The sequence below is a fragment of the Seriola dumerili genome, unplaced genomic scaffold, assembly GCF_002260705.1.
Source record: "Seriola dumerili isolate Sdu_G_001 unplaced genomic scaffold, Sdu_1.0 BDQW01000149.1, whole genome shotgun sequence".
Classification (NCBI taxonomy): domain Eukaryota; kingdom Metazoa; phylum Chordata; class Actinopteri; order Carangiformes; family Carangidae; genus Seriola; species Seriola dumerili.
In genome coordinates this window covers 23,343,990-23,366,266 of record NW_019174404.1, presented here as the reverse complement: position 1 = coordinate 23,366,266, position 22,277 = coordinate 23,343,990, and the positions used below count along the sequence as shown (strand labels likewise).

Below are 22,277 nucleotides of genomic sequence, written 5' to 3'. Positions count from 1 at the left end.
AAATGTCACGCACTGGCATTATTAACATACCCCTCGTGTTAGCCTGTGTGCGGGCTGTCACAGTGAGCGAGCGGGGCAGGCAGGGCTGGCAAAGAGGAGGGAGATTTATTATAGTTTTCATCAGCGGGGCACATTTGCTCAGGACACACTGGCCGTTCAAAGGCTTGTCATAATTTCTATCATCTATTTAAAGTCAAATTCCGGCAACAAGCAAAAGGCAGCGGCTGTGTCAAGAGCAGGGCAGACGACTTGCATTCCACAGATGTCTGCTCCTTGGAAAAGTGCCCTGTTAAAATTGCCATGTGTTGAACTACTTTCACTCCAATGGAAACATTAAATGCCGACTCCACCACCACCACCACCACCACCACCATCACCACCATCACCACACACACACACACACACCTACATTCATTTGCTGTCATTATGTACTACTGCCTCCTACTGTGAGACTGTGGCTGTGACGGCCCCAAGGTCAGTGTCTGGATGGCAAGGGTGGGGGTGGGGAGTTTGGAGGGAAAAGCCAGGCGGGGGGCTCTTTACTCTTGAAGAGGCTGGAACAATCGATGGCAAGCCACCAGCCGCCACGGGGGCCGCCACAGGGGCCCCCATGGGCCGTCACAACACTAACATTGGTGGAGATGTCTTCCTCCATGGGGAAAGAGGGGGGCGGGGGGGGGACAGGGACAGCCTGTTGGGAGTTAATGAGGAAGGTGGGGGGGTCCCACCGGGGATGGTCCATAAGCTTTAGGACAGGGGTGGATGGAAGGAAAATGGACAGCCTGTCAGCAGCTCCTCGTGTGAAATGTTTCTCTGATGATTTGACACAAGTTTCACAACAACTTGAAAAGTATCCGTCAGGAATGTGACGTCTGAGCAGCAGGACGGAGAAGGACAGGAGGACAGAGATCTGACTGAGTCTGTTCACAGAATATGATCATCATCCTGTCTCCTCTTACATTAGCTGAGCTGATCAACTGATCTCAGCGATGGCGCATTTAATCTGTCAAAGGTCTGACTCAGTGTCACATTCACGTGTAATGTTTGAGTACATAAGTAAATGTGTCACAGCTGGTGTTGCTGTTTCCTCACTGAAAAACTCCCTGTAATCAGATTCACCTGAACATTACATTTACTCATTCAGCATTTTTCACTTTTATCCAAAGTGATTTAGAAGTGAGATGAAATTAGAAGTGAGACATGTTTACTTCTTTCAAATAGAGCAGCTGTCGTTGCTGGACACATTCATTTACTGATGGATTCATTAATGCCTGATAAATAATTTATTTGTGCTTTGTTGATGAGATCATTACTGGATTTTTATCTAGTTTTTTTTAGCTCTTGTTCTCACTATACAACACCTTGTAATCCTGGTTTTGAGAGGCATTCTACATAAAGTTTACTTACTTACTTCCTATTAATAAATAGTGAGGTTTCATTAAAGACAAAACATGGACAATTTAATTTCTTCTTTATTACAATGGCTCTGACTTTAAGTACACCAAATAAAATCAAACATCAACCATTATCAGTGCATAACAGTTAGAAAATAACACCATATAAAACTTGAAAAAGTCCAGTTTTAAGAGGCAGAGGAAAGACAGGAGGATGGAGGGAGGAGGCAGAGGAAAGACAGGAGGATGGAAGGAGGAGTGCAGGCACATCTGGATGCTTAGGTGCTGGTTTTCTTGGGTCTGCCTCTGGATCTCTTGGCAAGTCCAGGTGAAGTCTGGGTCCCCATCTCCACTAGTCTGGATTTGGGGTCAGCCTTCTTTGGTCGAGTCTTCTTCACTCCATTCACTTCTGCAGGGGGAAAGTCATCGGGTTTAAGCAGGGCAGTACACAATAATCACTGACACTGCTTACTATGACTTAGGTCTTTCACTTGAGTCAATCAAAACATTTTTATGCAATTTTGATGTGCATTCAATGCTTTCAACCACTTCAATACAAAACTCAAGCTTCACTCTTGTACAGTGGAACACAGTGAAGATGTTTTCTCTCTGGTGCTCTAAACACCTGCATGACTTGATATAATAAAGGTAAAGACAAGGAACAGGAAATAAAAAAAAGTATGCAATGATTCAACTATTCTTTCTTCATTACTACTGATTGCCATGAAATTTTGATCTCTACCATCATCAGGTCAAAACTTTGGTTTATGACCAAATACACAAACTAAAGACATTTCCATCAGACTCAGTTGTACTTTGTATTTAGTACTAATTAGTAAATATAAGCATGTTAAGATTCCAAACAATAATGGTGAACATTAGACCTTGTTTTAGTTCTTTGCTCGATTTCTTTCAGACACTTCTGGATTCTAAGCACTGCCTCCTCTAACCAAATACTACTGGCAGCCAGGGTGTAATGGTTTTAGCTTTTAGCTTTGGGAATGTTCATCTTTAAAAATGCCCCATATTTTTTACACTTATTTGACATTTTAAAGTCATCCACCTCAAGATGTCAAATTGTAAGGGCTGTGGTTCAATTCCCAGCTCCCTCACTAGCTAATGTTAATGTAGCCTTTCATAGCCAGACCTGTCTTCATGCTTAGTTTCGGACGACGCTGGGCTCCCAGAGATCAGAGAATCCTGAACAGCGCCAGAGAACTAGTGAAACTACTTTATTCAGTGTTTTTACCAGATTTAATCACCAGGTCGGTTTGTTTAAGAGAGGAAGAGACCTCTTACACTCCTGTTAAAAACTTCCTGAACGTCTGGATCATAATTCAGATCATAATAATCTGAGCAAATGTTAGGGGCAGCTGGGCTCACAGCCCCTCCAGCATGTGTCCACTGAAAAGAGTCAGAAAAACACTGAGTTTTAATGTGAAACTCCTTTATTCAGTGTTTTAAACCACTGGGTTAGTTTTCTTTTGAAGAGGAGACCACTGTGGATAATTTGGCTCTCGGTAAGAGCATCCTGAACATCCTGAATCAAAACCTGGAGAAGCTGACTGCAATGATGGTAAAGACAATAACTCTACTCCCACACTACTTAACGACATCACCATTATTGTTTTAATTGAGAGACCCACATATTGTGCATTTAAAACAGCAAGACAAAAGTAACGCAACGATCGGTAGAAGAAAAGTGTTAAAAGATTAAACGCTGAAAAGAGGCTGAACAAAACATCAGTAAGAATTCTTAATAGAGATCGAATAAAAATATATTAGATTTCAGGTAAACACTCAGATAAACCAAATTCTGCAAGTTTGAATGACTGTGACTGTTGGTGGCTGTGACGGCTCTCTGTACTTTTTAAACATTTTTTTAATGGTTGTCCAGGTCAATGCAGATGCAACTGTAAGATGGTGGTTACTATTGTGTGTGGTTCTTCAGTGTAAAAGAGCTGGAAACAAACTGTAAATGGACAGAATGACCTCACAGATCTCTGATCTCATCCTACCTTTTTTCTTGGTTACTCTCTTTTTCTTCATGGGACTTCCATCAGTCTCACTCTCTTCATCTTCTGCTTTTCTTCTCTTGGCTGCTTTCTGGAGGAAGAAGAAAAAGAAAAGAAGAAAATGAAGAAAAGGGTCATCGTCTTGTGTCTGTCAGCTGGAGGTGGGTGAACATGGACGGACAGTATGTGCATGTTTAAACCTTTCACTCGGTTGTTGGTTGTGTAGTTTGTTGCCGCTTCTTCTTCAAAACATACAAGAGCCTTTTCTCTTCCTTCTGACAGATCGACACAAGCTGACATTTTTTTTTTTACCCCTGTAGTTAAGCAGGAAACGTCCTGATGGACTTCACACAGTCTTTTAACTCTAAAGAGTTTAATGACTTACAACTAGGCTGTTCTTGTTTTGAACTAAACGCTCTTGAGGCCTACAGCATCTGATGGTGAGAGGAATAAAGAGATGAGGCCTCGACTTGGCAATGAGGCGACCTGACTTCTCAGAGCCTCCAGCCGTCTGTGTGTGAAGCCTGAGCAGAGGCAATTATTGCTCTGCCATCTCAGCAGCCACCAAGACCTCGCAGACATTAATCCATTAAAACATGCGATTATTTGTTCCACTGTTTTGACCACGAACCACCAAACAAACTCTCCGGCTTCCTTTCTTCTGCTTGTAAAGTGCGTGTTAACAGTGGGGTCAACACAGCTGAAGGTCTCCCAGAATCAATGCTAATACAGCAAAGAGTTTTCCATCAACGATGACTTTATTATTTCTGTCCTGAAATCAGTGTGAGCGTGGGGTCTGCTCAGGACGCAGAGAGAAATGTGGCCCCTAAGAGAGTCCTGCACTTAACGAAGGCAATCAAGTCCTGCGTCCATCCTCCTCCTTCCTGGGCCTCTATAATGAAGCTGCACTCTCAGTCTGAACTATCACTCACCCCCTGCCCCCCATTCCATTTTTGCCTCCATTTTGACAATTGCTACCTCATGATCACCATGCGGCACCCGCTGAGGTGAACAGATTGGCGGGATAATTACATACAATAACCAGCGCCGGGGCCCGGTAACCCTTCGGCTGGCAACGCCACGTCCCTGGTGGCATCTTCCATATGCACAGAGAGCGAGAGAGCAAGAGAGGGACAGAGAGGGAGGGGAAGAGAGCAGGAGTGGAGGAGGGATGTAGAGAAAAGAAGATGGAAAGCAGGAAACAAATAACGACCAATTGTAAATGAAATGTTAGAATGTATACCTATTAGAAAACATGTATTACAGCTGCTATATGCTGTTTAATTAAAGTAATGATTCTACAGTTTTCAGTGGCCTCAGTCTTCAAACATTTCATCCTGTATGTAGTCAGACAGAAACATGAGGTCGTTCATCATGTTCTTTAAGTACATTTTGAATGCAGGACTTTTACTTCTAACAGGACTTCTAAAATGTGGTTTTGCTACTTTTACATAAACAAAATAGAATTACCTCCTCGTCATTGTATCCCACCTCCTCCTCCACTCAGACTAGTTTCACATTATATCCATGTTTATCCAGGCTCATATAAAATATTAAACATTTGTGTGAAATTTTGTCATTATTTTGTCTGTGTGGAGTCTTGAGTTATGACCAGAAAGTGTTTTGTGAGGTCACCGTGACCTTGACCTTTGACCACCAAAATCTAATCGGTTAATCCAGTCACCGTGACCTTGACCTTTGACCACCAAAATCTAATCGGTTAATCCATGAGTCCAGGTGAACATTTGTACCAAATTTGAAGAAATACCCTCAAGGCGTTACTGAGATATTGTGTCCATGAGAATGGGACGGATAGAGGGACAACCTGAAAACAACATGCTTGTCGCCATCATGGAGGCATAATATGGATGAGGATTTCTTCCTGTTAGCAGGTGTAGTTTAGAACTGGTAAGGCTCAGGCAGCTGCTGATCCCTATATGCAGCAACAGCTTGGTGGTAGCCTCTCTCTCTACATGATCTTACATGGTCCACAATAAAATGAACCTGGTCAGAGGGAGATAATTCCTTTTAGTAGTAGTTTTATTAATTGAATTGCTGAAGTTGTTGTGTGTATCNGGCTCAGGCAGCTGCTGATCCCTATATGCAGCAACAGCTTGGTGGTAGCCTCTCTCTCTCTAAACACCAGCCCTTCAGCGCTACATGATCTTACATGGTCCACAATAAAATGAACCTGGTCAGAGGGAGATGATTCCTTTTAGTAGTAGTTTTATTACTTGAATTGCTGAAGTTGTTGTGTGTATCAGAGTGTGTGTGCTGACCTGAGCACGAGGTGACGCAGCTCCATTGACTGGAGTGAACTCGAGCTTGTCATCGTTTTTAGCCTTGATGGTCTTGAGCCCGGCCTGCAGGATGGAGCGCAGCTTCTCGTACGGTGGTTTGTCCTGGTACCCTAGAGATTTAACCTCCTCCATGAACTTCTGGATCTCATCTGCAACTCAACAGAGCCACACCACACAGGCCATGTTATATCTTTTTTTACACATGACAGTATATCAAGTCCTTTTCATGTATTTCTCCCTCGCCTTTATTTGAATTTTGAATGTCATCATTTTGTTCTGTGACGCATTACATTGGCAGACTAAATAAAAAACCCTGACTGGACTTGAACATCTCTGTCTTCATGTTCATCTTTGTGCCAACACACAGTCATCACCATAATGCTCTGCTCTGGTCACAGCGTTGTGCTTAATTCTGTTTGGTGTGACTCTTTTCAGACTCGACACACAGACACAAACACAAACACAGATGGAGTTGCAAACAACAGTTTGGTTGTGATCAGCAGAGCAGAAGGAAGGAGGTTTGACGCTTCGTGTTTGTCTCCTCTGCCTGAACCCACACTCTGCCTGCAGGTCAAAGTGCCAACATTAGAACGGCAACTCTCACCCCAGTGAGAAGACACACGTCAGAGTCGCCATTTACAGCCACAGCTTCAACATCCTAATGAGAACCAAGTAGGTCTGACTTTGAAAGATTCTAATTAGATCGGGATAAGGATAAAGGAAAGATGTCGTTCACTTTGGTAGCCATTTTCCCCTCTATTTATGTCTGTCTGTGTGTGGAGGAAACATTTGTTGTATGGTGAGGTTTAACCCAGTTGTCTGAGCCATCAGCTGGGAAAAGACACACAAACAGTACCGTACTACTGGACCACTGAGCAGCTGGAGAAACAGGAAGGTAAGGGTTGTTATCAAAGGATTTTTACTTGTTCTCTCATGTTATTAATGGTCATGACTCACCCGTGTTTGCCACCTGTGTGTGTGTGTGTGTGTGTGTGTGTGTGTGTGTGTGTGTGTGTGTGTGTGTGTGTGTCTTTCTCACCTGGCTTGTCTTGAGAGGAGAAACACTTGGTCATAAACTGGGAGATGTTTTCTTGACACCTGTTAGGGAGAAACAAGTCACATGATTTTTCCCCACAAGTTTAATACAAACCAATCTAGGTAAAAAGTAAAACTGCAAAATTACTTTGTATAAAACATAAAACATTTACCTGCAGGTGCAACAGGGTAATACGAGTGACTGAATTCCACCAAATCATTTTATGTATGTATTTCTTTTGCTTTAGCACATCTCCTCTCCTGCAATGTGTGTGTGCATGTGTGCAAGACAAGAGCTTATATTACGTCTGAGCAGCGCTGCTTTTACAGGCAGCCTAGACGCTACAATGACTCGATATCAGAAAGTGACGAGATGTGCTGACCGGGCTGGAGCTAGCTGGTTAGCAAGTTATCTTCAGCAGAAGAAAAGAAGTGATAGAAATAGAAGCAAAACAGCTCTTGGTGAATAAAGTAATGAAGATTGATGCTGAACTTGCAACATTTCTTCTAAGTAAACAGCTGTTGATGCTAATGTTATCTGTTACTATGCGCTTGATTTACCGTGCCTTGCTCCCCCTACCTCCCCTCTTCTTCTTCTTTCCTTTGTTTCATGCACGAGCACAAAGTTTTGTTTGCTACTCTTGTTACATTCAATCTGCAATGTGTATTATTATAGTTTTGTGGCTGTATTTTCAGATTAGCTGAAAAAAGAAGCTTTTTCTGTTTGTAGCCTGATGCCAGACACACACAGCTGATGATTTTTGTGCTTTGGGAATATCTTTAACAGAGTGCCAATAAAAGGACCATAGACGTAGCACTGTCTCCTGAACCTTCATTTGCTACATCACAACACAGATCCACAGAGGTACTGCTACTGTCAAATGTTCCTCTCTCACTTGATTTTGGAGTCTCTGACATAGACGGGGTCCTGCAGCTTGTCCTCCCAGGGCAGCCGGCCACACAGCCACTGAACCATGCAGTAGCACAGGATCTCCAGGTCGCTCCGCCTACATGCAGCTGGAGACAACAACCGCATCAGCAGCAGCAAACACTCTGAGCAGCTTCTTTTAGACACTGACACTAATATCAATGCCAACATATACAGGGGAAATGTTCTGTCATCCAGCTGTGAATACCATAACGTGATTGAATAAATGTATTTTATCTTACAATGGGCTGATCTGTTTTCTTTCCCAAAGTGAGATGAGAATATCAATCTCATATGAAGCTGGAGTCAGGACGTGGTTAACCTAGATCAGTGGCTCTTAACGAAGGGTCCAGGAACCCCTAGGGATCTTTGAGGGCCGGCAAAAAGGGGACTCATTTATTTTCACTATAATTCCATCCATAAGTAACACAATGACAGGGTGTATGAGTGTTTTGGTCATGGGTTTCAAACACTTTCTGTAATAAAACATCTAAAAGCAAAAATCTTGTCAGACAGGGGTCTGTGGTCTAATTTGTGTCCTCTCAGGGATCCTTAACGTTAACGAGTTTGAGAACCACTGGCTTAGATAACCAAGCATAAAGACACAGTTCAAAACTTCTCCTACCAACACGTCATATCTTGTTTGTTTGATCCACACGAACACAAAGGTAAAAACAAAGGAGAGATTGAACTATTTTCTATAAACATCATATCCTGACTCCACCTAGGAACTTAACCCACAGACATGACATTGACAGTACTCATCTCACTCTGTGAGAAAGTGAATATGTGTATTTCCCAAAATGATGAATCGTCCTGTTAAAATAACCTCTGAAGTGATTTTTCTTCCAGTCTTCTGTTTCGTCTACTTGGAAGCTTATCTAAATATGAGGAGACGTTCATGCTATGAACTACAAGAAACAGTTTCTATGTATTTGTAATGCTGTTAATTACAGATCTGGCCATTTGGTTTTATGATCAGAAAAACTCCTTGTGGTCTACTTGTACCTACATGCTCCTTTATGAGCATCGATGCTCGTGAACTCGATGGTGCCATCATGACATCTCTTGGGGTCTTCCTTGTACTCTTTGGGAACACCATCAGGGGAGTATCTGTATGCCAGCCCATAGTCTACTAAGTAAACCTGCAGTTGACAAAAACAAGAATTCAGACACGCTCACACCAAGACAAATATACAGACTTTTGGACCCCAGAAAATACATGGCTGTGCACTATACACAGAGATAGCTTATCTTAGCAGGAGGAGCAGATGACTCCAGCCCTTTGGAGTTTAAAATGTAATTCCACCTAAATTAATTAATACAGCTTCATTATTATTATTATTTAGTCTGCATTATGCTTATACACTACAGTTGCTTATTTGCTTTAATAAAAAAATAAATAAATAAATAAAAAAAAACGTATCGTAATAAAACCAAACCTACATCCCAGTAACTCCAGGGGAAAGCATCAAAAACACCACAGCTACAAACACACCTCATATCAAAATCCTGAGGGGCCGGTTTTTAAATTGTTATTTATAAATACCTCTTTAATAATACCACCACTGATATATTATTAATCTTCAAATTAAATATTTGCCCGTGCCCCTACCTTGTTTGCTAGAAAAAGCTCTTTGCTGCTGTCATCTAATCCCCCACCCCCCCTCACCACCTTCTCTTCAGGCCTTAATTGAATCTAATCTAATGAAGCAGCACTATAGTCTTATGATCAAAAAAACACAATCATCTTCCTGCTTTTAGGGAACAGCAGCAGGGTCAGAGCAGAACCTTAGTTTCCCAACATTAAGAAACGAGGGGCTGAAAATGTAAGGTTGTGGAACCTAAATAGAAATAAAGTCATGATGCTTCAACTTCTACTGACCTGGTTGGGATCACTGTGGCTCAACATGAGGTTGGATGCTTTAATGTCAGCATGTACATACTCATGGTCATGGACGTACTCCAGAATATCCAGCTAAACAAGAAAAACAGTTTTAGATCAAGACAAAGTCAATTTCTAGCTGGTATTAAGGCCCCATATAGTATAAAGGTCTCTGTCCATGTGTAGTTTGATTATAGATCAGGTCTAGGTTCTATATTAATACTGTGAAAGTATCAAAGCCTCAGTCCACAGAGAAATGCACACAGCCTGTATTCAGAAACTGAGCCTCAAAACCAGCCGTCAGGACTTTGTGATGTCACAACAAGGCAGTCACTGTTCTCAGCCACGCCCCAAGCCGCGCCCACCTGAACCCACCATCCAAACTTGCAGGATTTCATTTCTGAGTGTTTACCTGAAATCTGCTATATTTTTATAGTATCACTCCAGAGAGAAGCCTGAGAGAGGAGATGTAAAACTACATTGAGATGGTTTTTGGTTCTTAAAACCACAAATATATCTTCTTATGGATCAACACTTCAAATAAAACAGAGAAGAAGAGGAAAAGATGGAGCTTTGAGATATGATGTGTATCTGGACAGAGCTTGTCTGGGTTAAGAAAACAGCATGTTAACACAGGTGCGAACACACACAGAACACATCACAATCAGAATGTAACTCTATCTGATCGACCACATCTGAATGTGCCTTGCTCACATTGTGATAAGACCAGTTCGGACAAGAAATCTGCCAAACACTTAATGGGTCACGTGACCAGATGAGCTCTTCCTGACTCTCGAGGGATCTTTTTAACATGCAAGACGAGGGTCATGTGACGAGTGTTGCCGGCATAGCGTCTAGTCTTGCTCTGATTAATTTGTTACAGTATGACTAATGTTACCATAGTTAGCAAAGCCTCTCTGTAATTCACTGACTGACACCCTGTTGACCTACTAGTAAACTGAGCTGTTCTCCTTATTAATGCAAAATGGAACATACTAGTGAGCCAAGCAGAGCAGCTAATCCTGACACAGAGTCATCTGAGAAGTAAAGTGAGGAAGAATTTTGGAGAAACTGTGGCTAAAGTTCAGGTTGTTCGCTGACTTTGTAAAACACATCTGCGTTACAGTAATGTCAGGTTGCCGCTCGGTGAAAGACTGGAACATTAATTCTCCTCCGTAGTTTGATAATTCAGCTATGTGTGTTTTGTTTTAATTAATTTGAACAACTTGTATGTCAGTCTAACATCTACAGCTTGCAGGTCATACAGGACACCCATCAGGACAATCTGCCATTGCTTTCCTTGATTTCTTCACACCATCACCCACCTAATTTTCACATGGAGACCGTATCACTGTGCAGGTACAATCAAGATAACAAGAAGACTTATTACACCAGGTGTTAATGCAGAGACCCCTGATTAGACACTATTGTCCAACTTAATACCTGGTGTAAATGAGGTAAAAAATTAAGTTTAATCGGACTGTTGGGTGATCAGGAACACCCCTTTAAGCCCACTTTCAGACCGCATTCAAACAAAAACCAATGTCACAATGAACCACACAGTCACGCTGGCAAACTTTAAAACTATAACAATGAGCTGAAAGACATTAAATGACATTTGGCGCTGAGAGAAACTGCAGTTGTTGACAACTATGTGTGTGTGTCACAACGTTGCACTCACTATAATAATCTAAAGCAGCTTTTAATAGAACGCTGCTTCAAAACAACCACTGAAGACACTGAAAGTCATTATCAACTTATTAGATGTCATAATGTTGTATATCATACTTAAATCAAAATCAACAATGTGATCATGAAATAACCAACCAGTCGAAGGCTGAGCTGCAGAACCAGTTTTCTGGGGAACCGCTTTCCACACTCTTCAAACTTCTTCTGCAGGTCTGTGCCAAGCCTGTCGATAACCATGAACCTGTACCTGGAACGCACAAACAAGACTCCATTCAAGCTGCATTACTTATTGGTGTAACTGCAGTAAAAGCAGTAGATATATGGCATGTAGAGCTTTCTGTTGTACTGATCAGACCATAATTTGTTTGTTCAGGCCATAGAGAAAAATTTTAACTTTTTTGTCAATATCTGCAGGTCCTGTAAAATATATATATAGAAGATATTATTACTTTTCTGGTGAGAAATCAATTCAAGTTTGATAGGACATGACATTTTTTTTTTTAACATAAAATGGGAATGGGTATTAAGTGTGAGCCTTTTTGGTCAGATCCTTACCTTTTCCCTCCTCTCTCATGTAGACCTGAGCCCCAGTACCTAGGAACCCCCAGATGTTTCAGCTTGCGAGACCTCATCCAGCTTTGAACTGCAGGGCAAGAGGAAATTTTAAAGAGATCTTTCTGGTTAAAATGTCCTAAAAGTCTGTATGTAAATCTACTACATGTATACCATGTAAAGTCACTTTGGTTACAGAAACTGCATATGAACACACTGCTAACTGGTGCTGGTGTAAGTGGGTGACGGCTGTGATGCTCAAAGTAATAAGAGTATAATTCCGTGGGGGGAGCCGGGCAGCGTGGCTGCGAGCTAATCTGCTGCTGGGACAAATATTTACCAACAACGTGAGATTCCAGCATGAATAAAATATGAGCCTTTGGTTCCTTAGTAATATAACAGTTAATTGTCAGGGGAGATTGACATTTGGATTGTTATTATATAAAATGCAAAGCTGTGGCCTGGGGGCCAACAGCGCTTCCACCAAATGCTTCCCTTCCTCTGTAGGACCCCCCATGCCTCTGCTACAAGACTGTCTTTTTTAATTAAGAAAGTTAGCTTTCTTTTATTTGTTTGCCCTGATGGTGAGAGACTACGTTGTGCTGTGATCACAAGGCTAACTATGGTTTGTTGGTGTACTTCTAGGGGGGTGTGTGTGGGTATGTGCATGTTTATAAGGAATTATAATGTGGCTTACTCAGATCAGGCTTAGCAGCTCGCATGTAAAACTTGAGCTCCGAGAACAGTGGTCCATTTTCACTGGGCTCCTGTGGACAAAACAACATTTATGTCCTGATTTAGTTTAACAGGTGTTTGGATCAAAAACACTGGGCTGTGTTAGTGCAGACGTCTTGTTACAGGTGCAGGTAAAAGGTCCAGTGTGACAGATAGATCCTTGAGTTTGAAGGTTTATCACACACATTGGTTTATAATACAATGAAACAGACTTTTACAGCTCTGGAAACAGAATTACACCATTCATGTACAAAGTAATCTACAAGGAATGAGTTCTTGAACATATCTGAATGGCCAGTGCAGCACCTTGCTGGTTGACGTCTTACCATGTTAGGGTTAACTTGAGCCATGTTCACATATTTTTGCCAGATGACCTGCATTTTAGTTGGTTGTTTTTCTGGAGCTTTGTCATTGGAGTCCAAGCTGTGCCGATACAGAGGTCTGAATAAATTATGTTTCTCACTGTTTCTCAGTGAAAATGAATGTGTTGTTTGGTGTACTAACTACCTAAAAGACAAACATGAACACATTTCAAAGACCACATACAACAGGAGAGAAGATGCTGTATATGCGATTTTATATATGGCAATAGTGACATTTACTCAAATGTTACATTTTTGGAAGATTGATAAAACAACCGGAATTGTCTGTTTTTCAGCTTACCAAGCAAATGACATACCTAACAAATGGAGGCACTTCACCACATTGATATTTAAATCACATAAAATCCAACACTGCCATAAGACAAGGCCAGGTCACTTTATTTATATAGCACATTAGTGTGCTTTACATTAAAGCGCACACAGCAACAATAATGACAGCATTAGTAAAACGTTCATGCAAAGTAGGGGTGGGCAATATGGCAAAAATATCATATCACGATTTTTTAAAAATAAAATCACGATTTCGATTTTATCACGATCTTAAATTGGAAAAAGAAAAACAGACAATTTAGACCAAAGAACCTTTCTTAACAGATTTTATTTCAAATAGTCGCAGTTTTGCCTGCATGTGCAAACAACGTAAAGTTTAAGGTAGACAACAACAACATTCTGGTTCGTCGTGTTACCACCCGACGTGCGAACGGTTTCTGTGCAAACTTTGCAAATTACATTTGCTTGCGCTTGATCAGTTGCGGAAAATCCAAACCAATTCCATATAATGGAGGTGGAATTTTTTTAGCGACCAACTCCGTTTGGCTTTCAGCCATCGCTCTCCATGTGCTACCGCTACACACACAAACAAGGAGGCGGGTAGGAAAGTGCGTCACTGCCCGTAATTCGCTATGATTGGTCGGTCAGGTTGACGACGTCAATACGTCTGGTGCGACGGGGGATCCGCATAGAACTGCAATTTATAGAATGTGCCCTAGACGATCCCACGATCTCTGCAGTTTGAAAGATCGTCTTCACGTTGTAATCCTTCACGATCTAATATCGTCATATCGCCCACCCCTAATGCAAAGTTGTTGTTACCTCTCTATTGATACATTGCCAACAATGACCAAGTGAACTCAGGTATTAAAGGTCAGAGGAATTACCTAGTTAGTTATCCGTGTTCCCAATCCAAATAACATAACACAGACTCAAACAAAACTAACCAACCAAAACAAATAGTTCAAATTGGTTGAACAGTCATCTGCCTGGATAGAATTTTAGAATCCACGTATGTCTAAATAAAAAGAGGTACAGCACTGGAAAGGTTGCTGTGATTCCCCCTGCTGTTGTCTGTTACTTGTTGAAATTGACAACCAAGGGCAGAGACAGAAAATAAGGTGAAACTGCACAGCTCTGACTGCTTCAGACTGCTGGTTTTACTGTCAGATCTCACTCTGATGAGTTTTGATCTTACAGAGGAGAAGCTAACCAGACTGGTTTAACTATGTCATAAACCAATGAAGAAATCCTGGACTCACTCCAGTGAAATTACATTACTTGATCTAAAAACCTTCTCACTTGCTGGGCCATAGTGCTCAACCTCTGTATGTATAGAGTCAACTCACAATATGATTTGAGAGAAATTCATGTAAACTTTCTTAAAACTTACTATCATACAGTAAAAAAAAATTATCATAAAACAAAACATCAACTACTGAAAACAACCTGTAATGTGTAAAACCAAGTGTCAAGGTGGGCTGTGTACATATCAAGGTGTGATGTTTTATTATGGGAAGTGCACATGTGATGTACATATATAAAAGAAGAAAACATGTTTACAACACAATTTCAGTTAATGTTTTCAGGTTGTCTAGAGACTTACCACTTTGATCACGTAGCGAGCATCAGCACCCACCGATTTAGCAGAATTCTCATCGGCTAGAGAACAAGAAAAAGAATCATTTTAGAGCTAAACTTACAAATCACGGGAATGTTAGACTTAGGTTATATCTTGTAGTACAAACAGTACAGTACAAAGTTGCATTTAAATACATTAACCCATTCTGCTGCATTAATTTTTGTATTTTACACCTTTTAACCTGTATGTACCCCACATGGATGATGTCCTTTTTAAGCACAAACTTAGCTATAAGTTTGACTTACCATTTTGTCAATTTACCAAAGCTGCCAACATCCCAAAATACAAGAAAATGACACAGATGCCAATGACATCAGGGATAATCACACAAAGTATTATAATACAACAATTCAAGGTAGTAAAAAATATTGTTTCATTTTTAACAGATACAAACATGGCAGAAACATTTAGGAAATAAAACTACAATACAGACAGACTCCAGAGGGTTTTAAATAGTTAAGTATTATCAATGTTAGTATCCCAGCCCAAGTTCAGGTATTACATTTTGCCTGAGAAAAACAAAATCTGAAGAATGTTAAAAAATGGGTTCAAATTATCTATAGATGTATTTTAACACTCCATGTTCGACTTTTGAACTTGGTGATCAGTGTCACATCTGTTCTTACCCAAATATATGAGGCCAAACCCCCCCTGGCCAACTGGAACCCCCAGTTTCCAGGACTTCTTCCCGGTGTCTGTCAGGACTTCACCAGGTGGGAATTCCTCTGCCAGCTTCCTCTTAACTGGAGCTCTGCCCTTCCCTGCCGCCTTGGCTTTAGGGGGCATCTAAAACACAAGTCATCTGGGGCTGTTAGTGCTACTCCATGCCTCACAGCCTTAAGTAGATACATTAGCTGTACATTGTGAACGGACCAATGAGTCCTCATATGTCGCTTGTGACATAATACAAATACAAATACAAACACAAGTGTTTTATCCTCGGTCTTACATGGTATTTTGATTGATTTACTGGTGAAGTTAGCTAACCACATCCTGAGTTCACTTGTTAACTCACAGCGACGTAAAGTGCGTACACCATAGACTGTAGGTTTTAATACACACTAATCACCAGTATGTATAATGCAAAGGTAACAACCTCTTGCCGTTAAACATAAGGCGTTTGTGAGCAGACCACGTTGGGAAACGCCACCGTTACGTTAGCAAGGTGGTGGTGAATCGTGACATTACGTTTTTACAAACGTTAGTTAGCTACATTGCTAACTGCGCTGGCTCGTTAGCATCGATGTCTCACGTTAGCTGTCGTGTGACGATGTATGATAACAAACGCTTGTGAATATCTGCGACATTGTCGACGCGAGCGACAGTTACACATTTCGCTGAAATATAAGATGAATACACACCTTCACTTTGTTGTTTATCGTTGACTGTGAGCTAAACTGTATTAGGTCCAAACTTCCCGCAAAACTACCGGTCAGGAAGTGGCGTCACGACACTTTGCTATTCTATTGGTCAAATGCGCTGCGTAACTTACGACTGACGTTCTCCGTGAGCGTACATGCTTGATTCCCGAAACCCCTAATGGGAATATGAGATTCTGGAATTACTGAACAGGTAAGGAAGACGCCTTTTCACCTGAGTTATGTTTACCTGCATGTTCTACAAATGCACGTCAAACATAAAAGTAATTTCCATGTTGTATCAACAAACTCAAAAGTCACCATCATCATCATCACCAACTAACTGCGGTTAACATGGAGACCTAGCCAAACGGCTGGTGATCCAACATAGGGTACTGAAGTCTGCCACGGAGTGATAGGAGAGCCATAAAAAACAATACGAAAATAAATATGCAAATACAAACAGGAATAAATTAAGGAATAAATAGGTAAATTAAAACGTGGAAATATAAAGAGAAATATATGAAATAACCTATTGTTAATTGCTTTTTTTATTGCCAAAGGCAACAACTTTAGGCAGACATTTTGTTTACTTGTTTAAAGCTGCACTTAGCAAAGTTGAAAAAGCTTCTCTGTCAACAGTCTCACTAACTATTGCACCTCCTTTAATTGAAATCAGAATCATCACAATTTTGCTTCACATTGTGACCATTTTGATGTTACTATGTTGTTATTGTGGTGGAACATCTCCATACATGGAAGTAGAAAATCAAACAAGTTCAAAATGAAAACAACAGTATATAGTAGACAGCAGTGAGGCACCAGTTAAACCTGATTTGACCAATATATTCATGCTACAGGTGTGTTAGTCTGCCCGCCGCTTTGATCCAGACCATAATATCTCAACAACTACTGGATGAATTGCCATGAAATTGTAAAAAAAAAAACCCATCTATGTTCCCCTCAGGATGATCTGTAATGAGCTCTCTCCATCATCATCAATACTTTAGTTTATAACCAAATATCTTAAGCATCTAATGACATTTCGATCAGCCTCAGCTGTACATCTGGTGTGTCAACAGCTGTGAAAAAATTTGGAATTAATGAGGAAAATATAGTTACATTACATCTGTGACCCTGGTACATTGCTTTGTGATTGTGACAGGTGGTTTCATCAGGTGCGTGTGCCTGCCAAAATAAAATGACCAAATCAAACCAATATTAACCCATTGATGGTGTTGCCCTATAGGAAAAAATGAAAATCATTGTAATGACTAGTGTGTTCCCATTTCATTTGGGCAAAATGTAAAGATAGACATGCATATGGTTGAAATGTCGATTGACAGCCAAAGGGTATTTTCAACAATTTGTATTAAAAGAAAATGATATGTATATATATATATATATATATATATATACAGTATATATATTTCACTACACATCTCTTTTTATGGATTATATTAATGAGTAAAACCCACTAAATGCAATCATAAAACAAAGCTGCATTTATTTATTTTTAGGCCACTTTGGGGCAGTGTAACAACAGACAACACAACAATTGATGTATTTTTACCTTATAAAATTGTTATGGCTCATGTGCAGCAGACAGAACAACATTATCCTTAATTCTGAGTCCTGTTTGTGTCCACCTGATGACTGTAAGTCCAATACTGACTTTCTTTTAGCTCAGTTTTTGGTCTCTACCAACTGCTGAGAAAATATCTGTTTCTTAATTGATCGTTGCCACTTTAAAAGCTTTGAGGAGACATTACACACACATACACAAAAATATATAATATATATATAATATAATATATGCATGTCTGCAGTTACACACACAAACACAGCACATCATACATAACAACAGTGGCCACAGTCACAGAAAAATTAGGTGCAAGGCAGTGTTTCTTTTAAAAGAACAAAATTATATTTATAAAAAAGGGGATACAGAATACTCAGCAGGATGTTTTACACTGGACGCAACACATTAACTCTACCCCTAAAAGAATGTCAGTGCAGGGTCCCAGATCTTAGCAAACACGTCATCCATATTCATTGTAAAATCTCAGTCTCTCCAAGTGTAGTGTGTTTGCAATTTCTCCCAACCACAAATCATATATGGGTCCAGAGTCCAGCTTCCACATTCGTAGAATTAGCATTACCATTCCAAACAAGACAGACATGTTTTCACATTTATTGGGAGAGAGATAAAGAGGAAGTTGCTCCTAGAATCGCTTTATGAGTGTAACGTTAATGTAGGGAAACTTTTCAAGAAGCTGGGTGTGCTTGGATGTAAAAGAGATTATATTCATCTGTAGGTTTGTCACCTTTTATGTGAATAAAGGTGGCAACTGGTTTGGTTTTACTTGATATTAAAATATTCACGGCTCTTTGAGGACATAACATGAATGAAAATACGGGACAAATTGCGTCCCATATTCACTCAAATCCACAGAGTACCAAGAAAACAAGTACTAGAATTTTGTTGGTAGGCGGAGGCATCCCGTATTTATTCAATCCAGGACACAGCATTTTATTTTCTAATACCGGTGGCGACCCTATTCAGTTGTTTGAAGAGCCGCAAAATCAGGTCGCCGCCTCCTTACGCATGCAGAAAATCCAGCGCGTTCGTATTCTTCTTCTTCGGCAACTTCGGATGGCTCTGCCTGATGCACAGATTACGATACAGTGCCACTACATTGCCGTAGCGGCATACAGCTGCAATTGCAGTTACAAACATCAAATCCACCGATTACAGAGAAAACAAGTGTCGGGAGGCGGCATGAAATTTGACAGAGGCTTCCGCCTCCCAATTCTCTATGCAGGAAAAAACCCTATAGGAGGTTCAGACAAATCTCAACTTTGGTGTGAACTTTCATAAAATATGAAACATGTCATCATGGCCACGATGATGATTTTATTGCAGCCAAAAGCAAGAGAGGAGTTTGTGGTTCAGAATACCAAAACAGTAGCTAAAACAGGCTAAAAGAGGCTAAAAAAAAGCTGCAGAACTGAGTTATAATATATAATAAAATATTTGAATAATATATTATATTTGTGAGTTTGTTACTACAACTGACCCAAAGTTCAAAAAGGTGGACCTTTCTACCTGCCCATCTTATTGCCTGTATACTCCTGAATGGTGCTGTAAATGCTGAATTTGAATAGGCACATGTGCAGAGCCCTACCTGTTTTGAATGTGTCATTGGATCCAAATGTATTGGGTTTCACTTGCAACCCGGTGCACAACTCATGAATAAGATATTGTTTCTTCAGTGCCTTGTATTTCCAAAGAGCAGCAATTCACATCCAAGAAATGCCGTAGCTACAACTGTTTTTACATAAACTCTCGCGCACATTTCTGCTCCCTCTCTCAATTAGGATCAGGAACTGTTGCCATGGTTCCACAGAGGAGATACACTAGCTGTTGACACATCCAGCGTTTCCTGCTTTGAAGTTCAAATTCTGAAAACTCCTTGGTCCTGAACAAAGGGATGACCCGCTGTAGTGACAAAGAAAATGACGAGCAGAGCGATGATATTGCAGAAGAAGTCAACAAGAACCAGATGAAGAGAAGTAAGGGAGGAAAACATGTGTCTTTCCCCCCTGATGAACAGATAGTATCTGGCTTTGCTGAGCACAGGAACACTGACAGAAAGGGTAAGCTGCTGTTTAACTCTGTGTCTGGTCAAGTTGAATATAAATAGTGTAATTAAGATAATATATATAATATAAAGATAATATCATGATGTCATATTGGTGACCTCTGGATATATGTACAAAATTTTATAATATTATACACTGATTAAACAAAGACACCAAATGATTACAGTATATCTAATACTAGTCAGTTAAACTAATATTTTATTACTGTACAATGTTGGTTAACTGTTGTTTCTAAGATGTTACACAGCCCCACGCAAATGCGATATGTTTTATACAAGCGAGATAGAAAGTGGGACAGAGAATATCTTGTAAAACCAGTACGATGAGGCAGGATTTTGATCTAGTAAGTGAAAATAAGGTGGTCTTAAAGCAATATGACATGCATTGATTTCCATGACTGTGGCAGCCTGAAATAATGAAAAACCCTGTTTTGTTGTTCAGTGTCTCCTATCACTTTATTAAGCAAAGACACATTATTTGATATATTTTCATTGTCCCCCTAAAGTTTTTTTTGCACTCCTAAATTTTTCCAGGCATCACCTCAGCTAATTTGTGCTGTTGGTGTTATGTTAGCACTAATTAGCAGGTATCAGTGTCTGCGCTCACCATATCTGGCTTGTTAACTCTTTAACCAGCTAATTAGTCAGCAAATGAATCAGCCTTGGGTTCACCCATAAGCAAGATAGCCAGCTGTGCTAACAATGCTAACAGGAACATATGGTTGCTACAGTTATTACACTGGCATACACTGAGGTCTCAGCTCCAAACACGCCCCGCGTCTTTGTCCATTTTTGGATTAAATTTGGAGTTAGGGGCGGAGTTAAACACTGCCAAGATGGTGGGGGTGGAGCATGACCATGCTGTTAGGGTAACCAGGTGCACAGAAAACACTGGGGACAAGGCACATCTGCACCTGACACCTCTTTACCACCTACACGAACAGATTGAATGTGAAAATGAGAGTGAGCTCTGATTTTGGAGTTAAATATAGTGTTTATTGTGCTGTTAGAAGTTCATTATGTGAACAAGGGCTGGGCGATATAACGATAAAGATAATTATTGCGAAATGACTGTTCCTCGATAGAAATATAAGACTTGGTCGATACAACGTCCATAGAACTCATTCATTCATGTTTTGACAGAAAACATGTACAGCCAATGATAATGAGAACTGCCTTTGTGCCGAACCAATCATGTGACTGGAATAGATTCACAGCCACGTCAGGTTAAGTTGAGGCACACAGCGCAGAGCGGTGGAGTAGCAGCTGGTGCCGGCACACGTGCTAGTGTTTGGGCTACCGCAGCCGTGCCCACCTGTACGTCAGGAGTAGGAGAGAGATAAAAGAGAAAGACGGCAGAAAATGTTAATGAAAACTCCAGCGACAACGTTACCGAAGAGGACACCCCAACGGACACAGCCCAAGGCTCAAAAGACAAGGATATCGTTGAAAAGAAGGGTCAGAGGAATTCGGTAGTGTAGACATACTTCGGCTAATTAAAGTCCGATAAGAGGCAGAGTAGCGTGCACTGCAAATTGTGTCAAAAGCATGTTCCCGCAAAGACAGTTAATACCACTAATCTTTTTTACCATTTTAGGCAGTGCCATCCTACAGAGCACGTACAATGCAAGACTTTACAGTCCCAGACAAAGCTTTTAATGGTCAGAGTTAAGATTTTAGTTTATAATATATGCCTATTTTATTTATTTGAAAATCAGTTGTATAATGTTCTACATTATATTTGTCACGTTCAACTTCTGACAGAAAAAAATAATATTTAAACCAAAATTAACCTGATGATATCTTCACATCTCACTTAGGAGTAAAAGGGAACCTTTAAGCTGGACAGAAATAGTGATTTGGTTAATATCATGATATATATAGATATCGACTAATTTGAAAAACATTATCGTGATAAGATTTTTTTTCATATCGCCCAGCCCTAATGTGAACTAGTCAGTCCTGTGGCAGTGTGGAGCAAAGATTTAAAGGTATTCAGTGGGTATTTAATATTCAATGTGATGATTGATTCATTAAAAATATGTATCAGAATATCAGAATTAATGCTTTTAGTCACCGATCACCTTAAAACCGATCACCACAGCACTGTGTGCTGTGTAGTGTAGTGTAGTCCCGCCTCCCACCTTGTTCACTTCGCCGGCATGTGACAAGGTCACCGAAACAAAACTACATGTTGGCCGGGTGGAACTTTTACAAAGTGTGTGAGACTGATATAATGGACGCCATCTGTAGTGCATGCCAAAAATGATGGGTACCACCCGAGGATCGGCCAATCTCACTCATAGATGATCATTATCGGTATCAGTGCTAAAAATGTGAGTGTGTCATCGCTAGTATTCACCTCCGTGTTTGATTATTTTATTTAATTATGCCTCCGCGCCGGCGACAGCCAGAGCCTGACGCAT

General features: G+C 40.5%; 1 protein-coding gene across 1 annotated transcript; it reads right to left on the bottom strand.

The window, feature by feature from the left end:
* Positions 1 to 1,454: 1,454 nt before the first annotated feature.
* Positions 1,455 to 16,272, bottom strand: vrk1 (vaccinia related kinase 1). Its single transcript, XM_022750853.1, has 13 exons — positions 16,190 to 16,272; positions 15,455 to 15,614; positions 14,793 to 14,848; positions 12,496 to 12,565; positions 11,802 to 11,889; positions 11,385 to 11,493; positions 9,558 to 9,650; positions 8,685 to 8,817; positions 7,641 to 7,761; positions 6,749 to 6,807; positions 5,689 to 5,858; positions 3,413 to 3,500; positions 1,455 to 1,803 (listed from the first exon to the last, which is right to left on the bottom strand). The coding sequence occupies exons 2-13, from the start codon at positions 15,612 to 15,614 to the stop codon at positions 1,673 to 1,675; spliced, it is 1,278 nt and encodes a 425-aa protein (XP_022606574.1). The 5' UTR covers positions 16,190 to 16,272; the 3' UTR covers positions 1,455 to 1,672.
* Between the last annotated feature and the right edge of the window lie 6,005 nt (positions 16,273 to 22,277).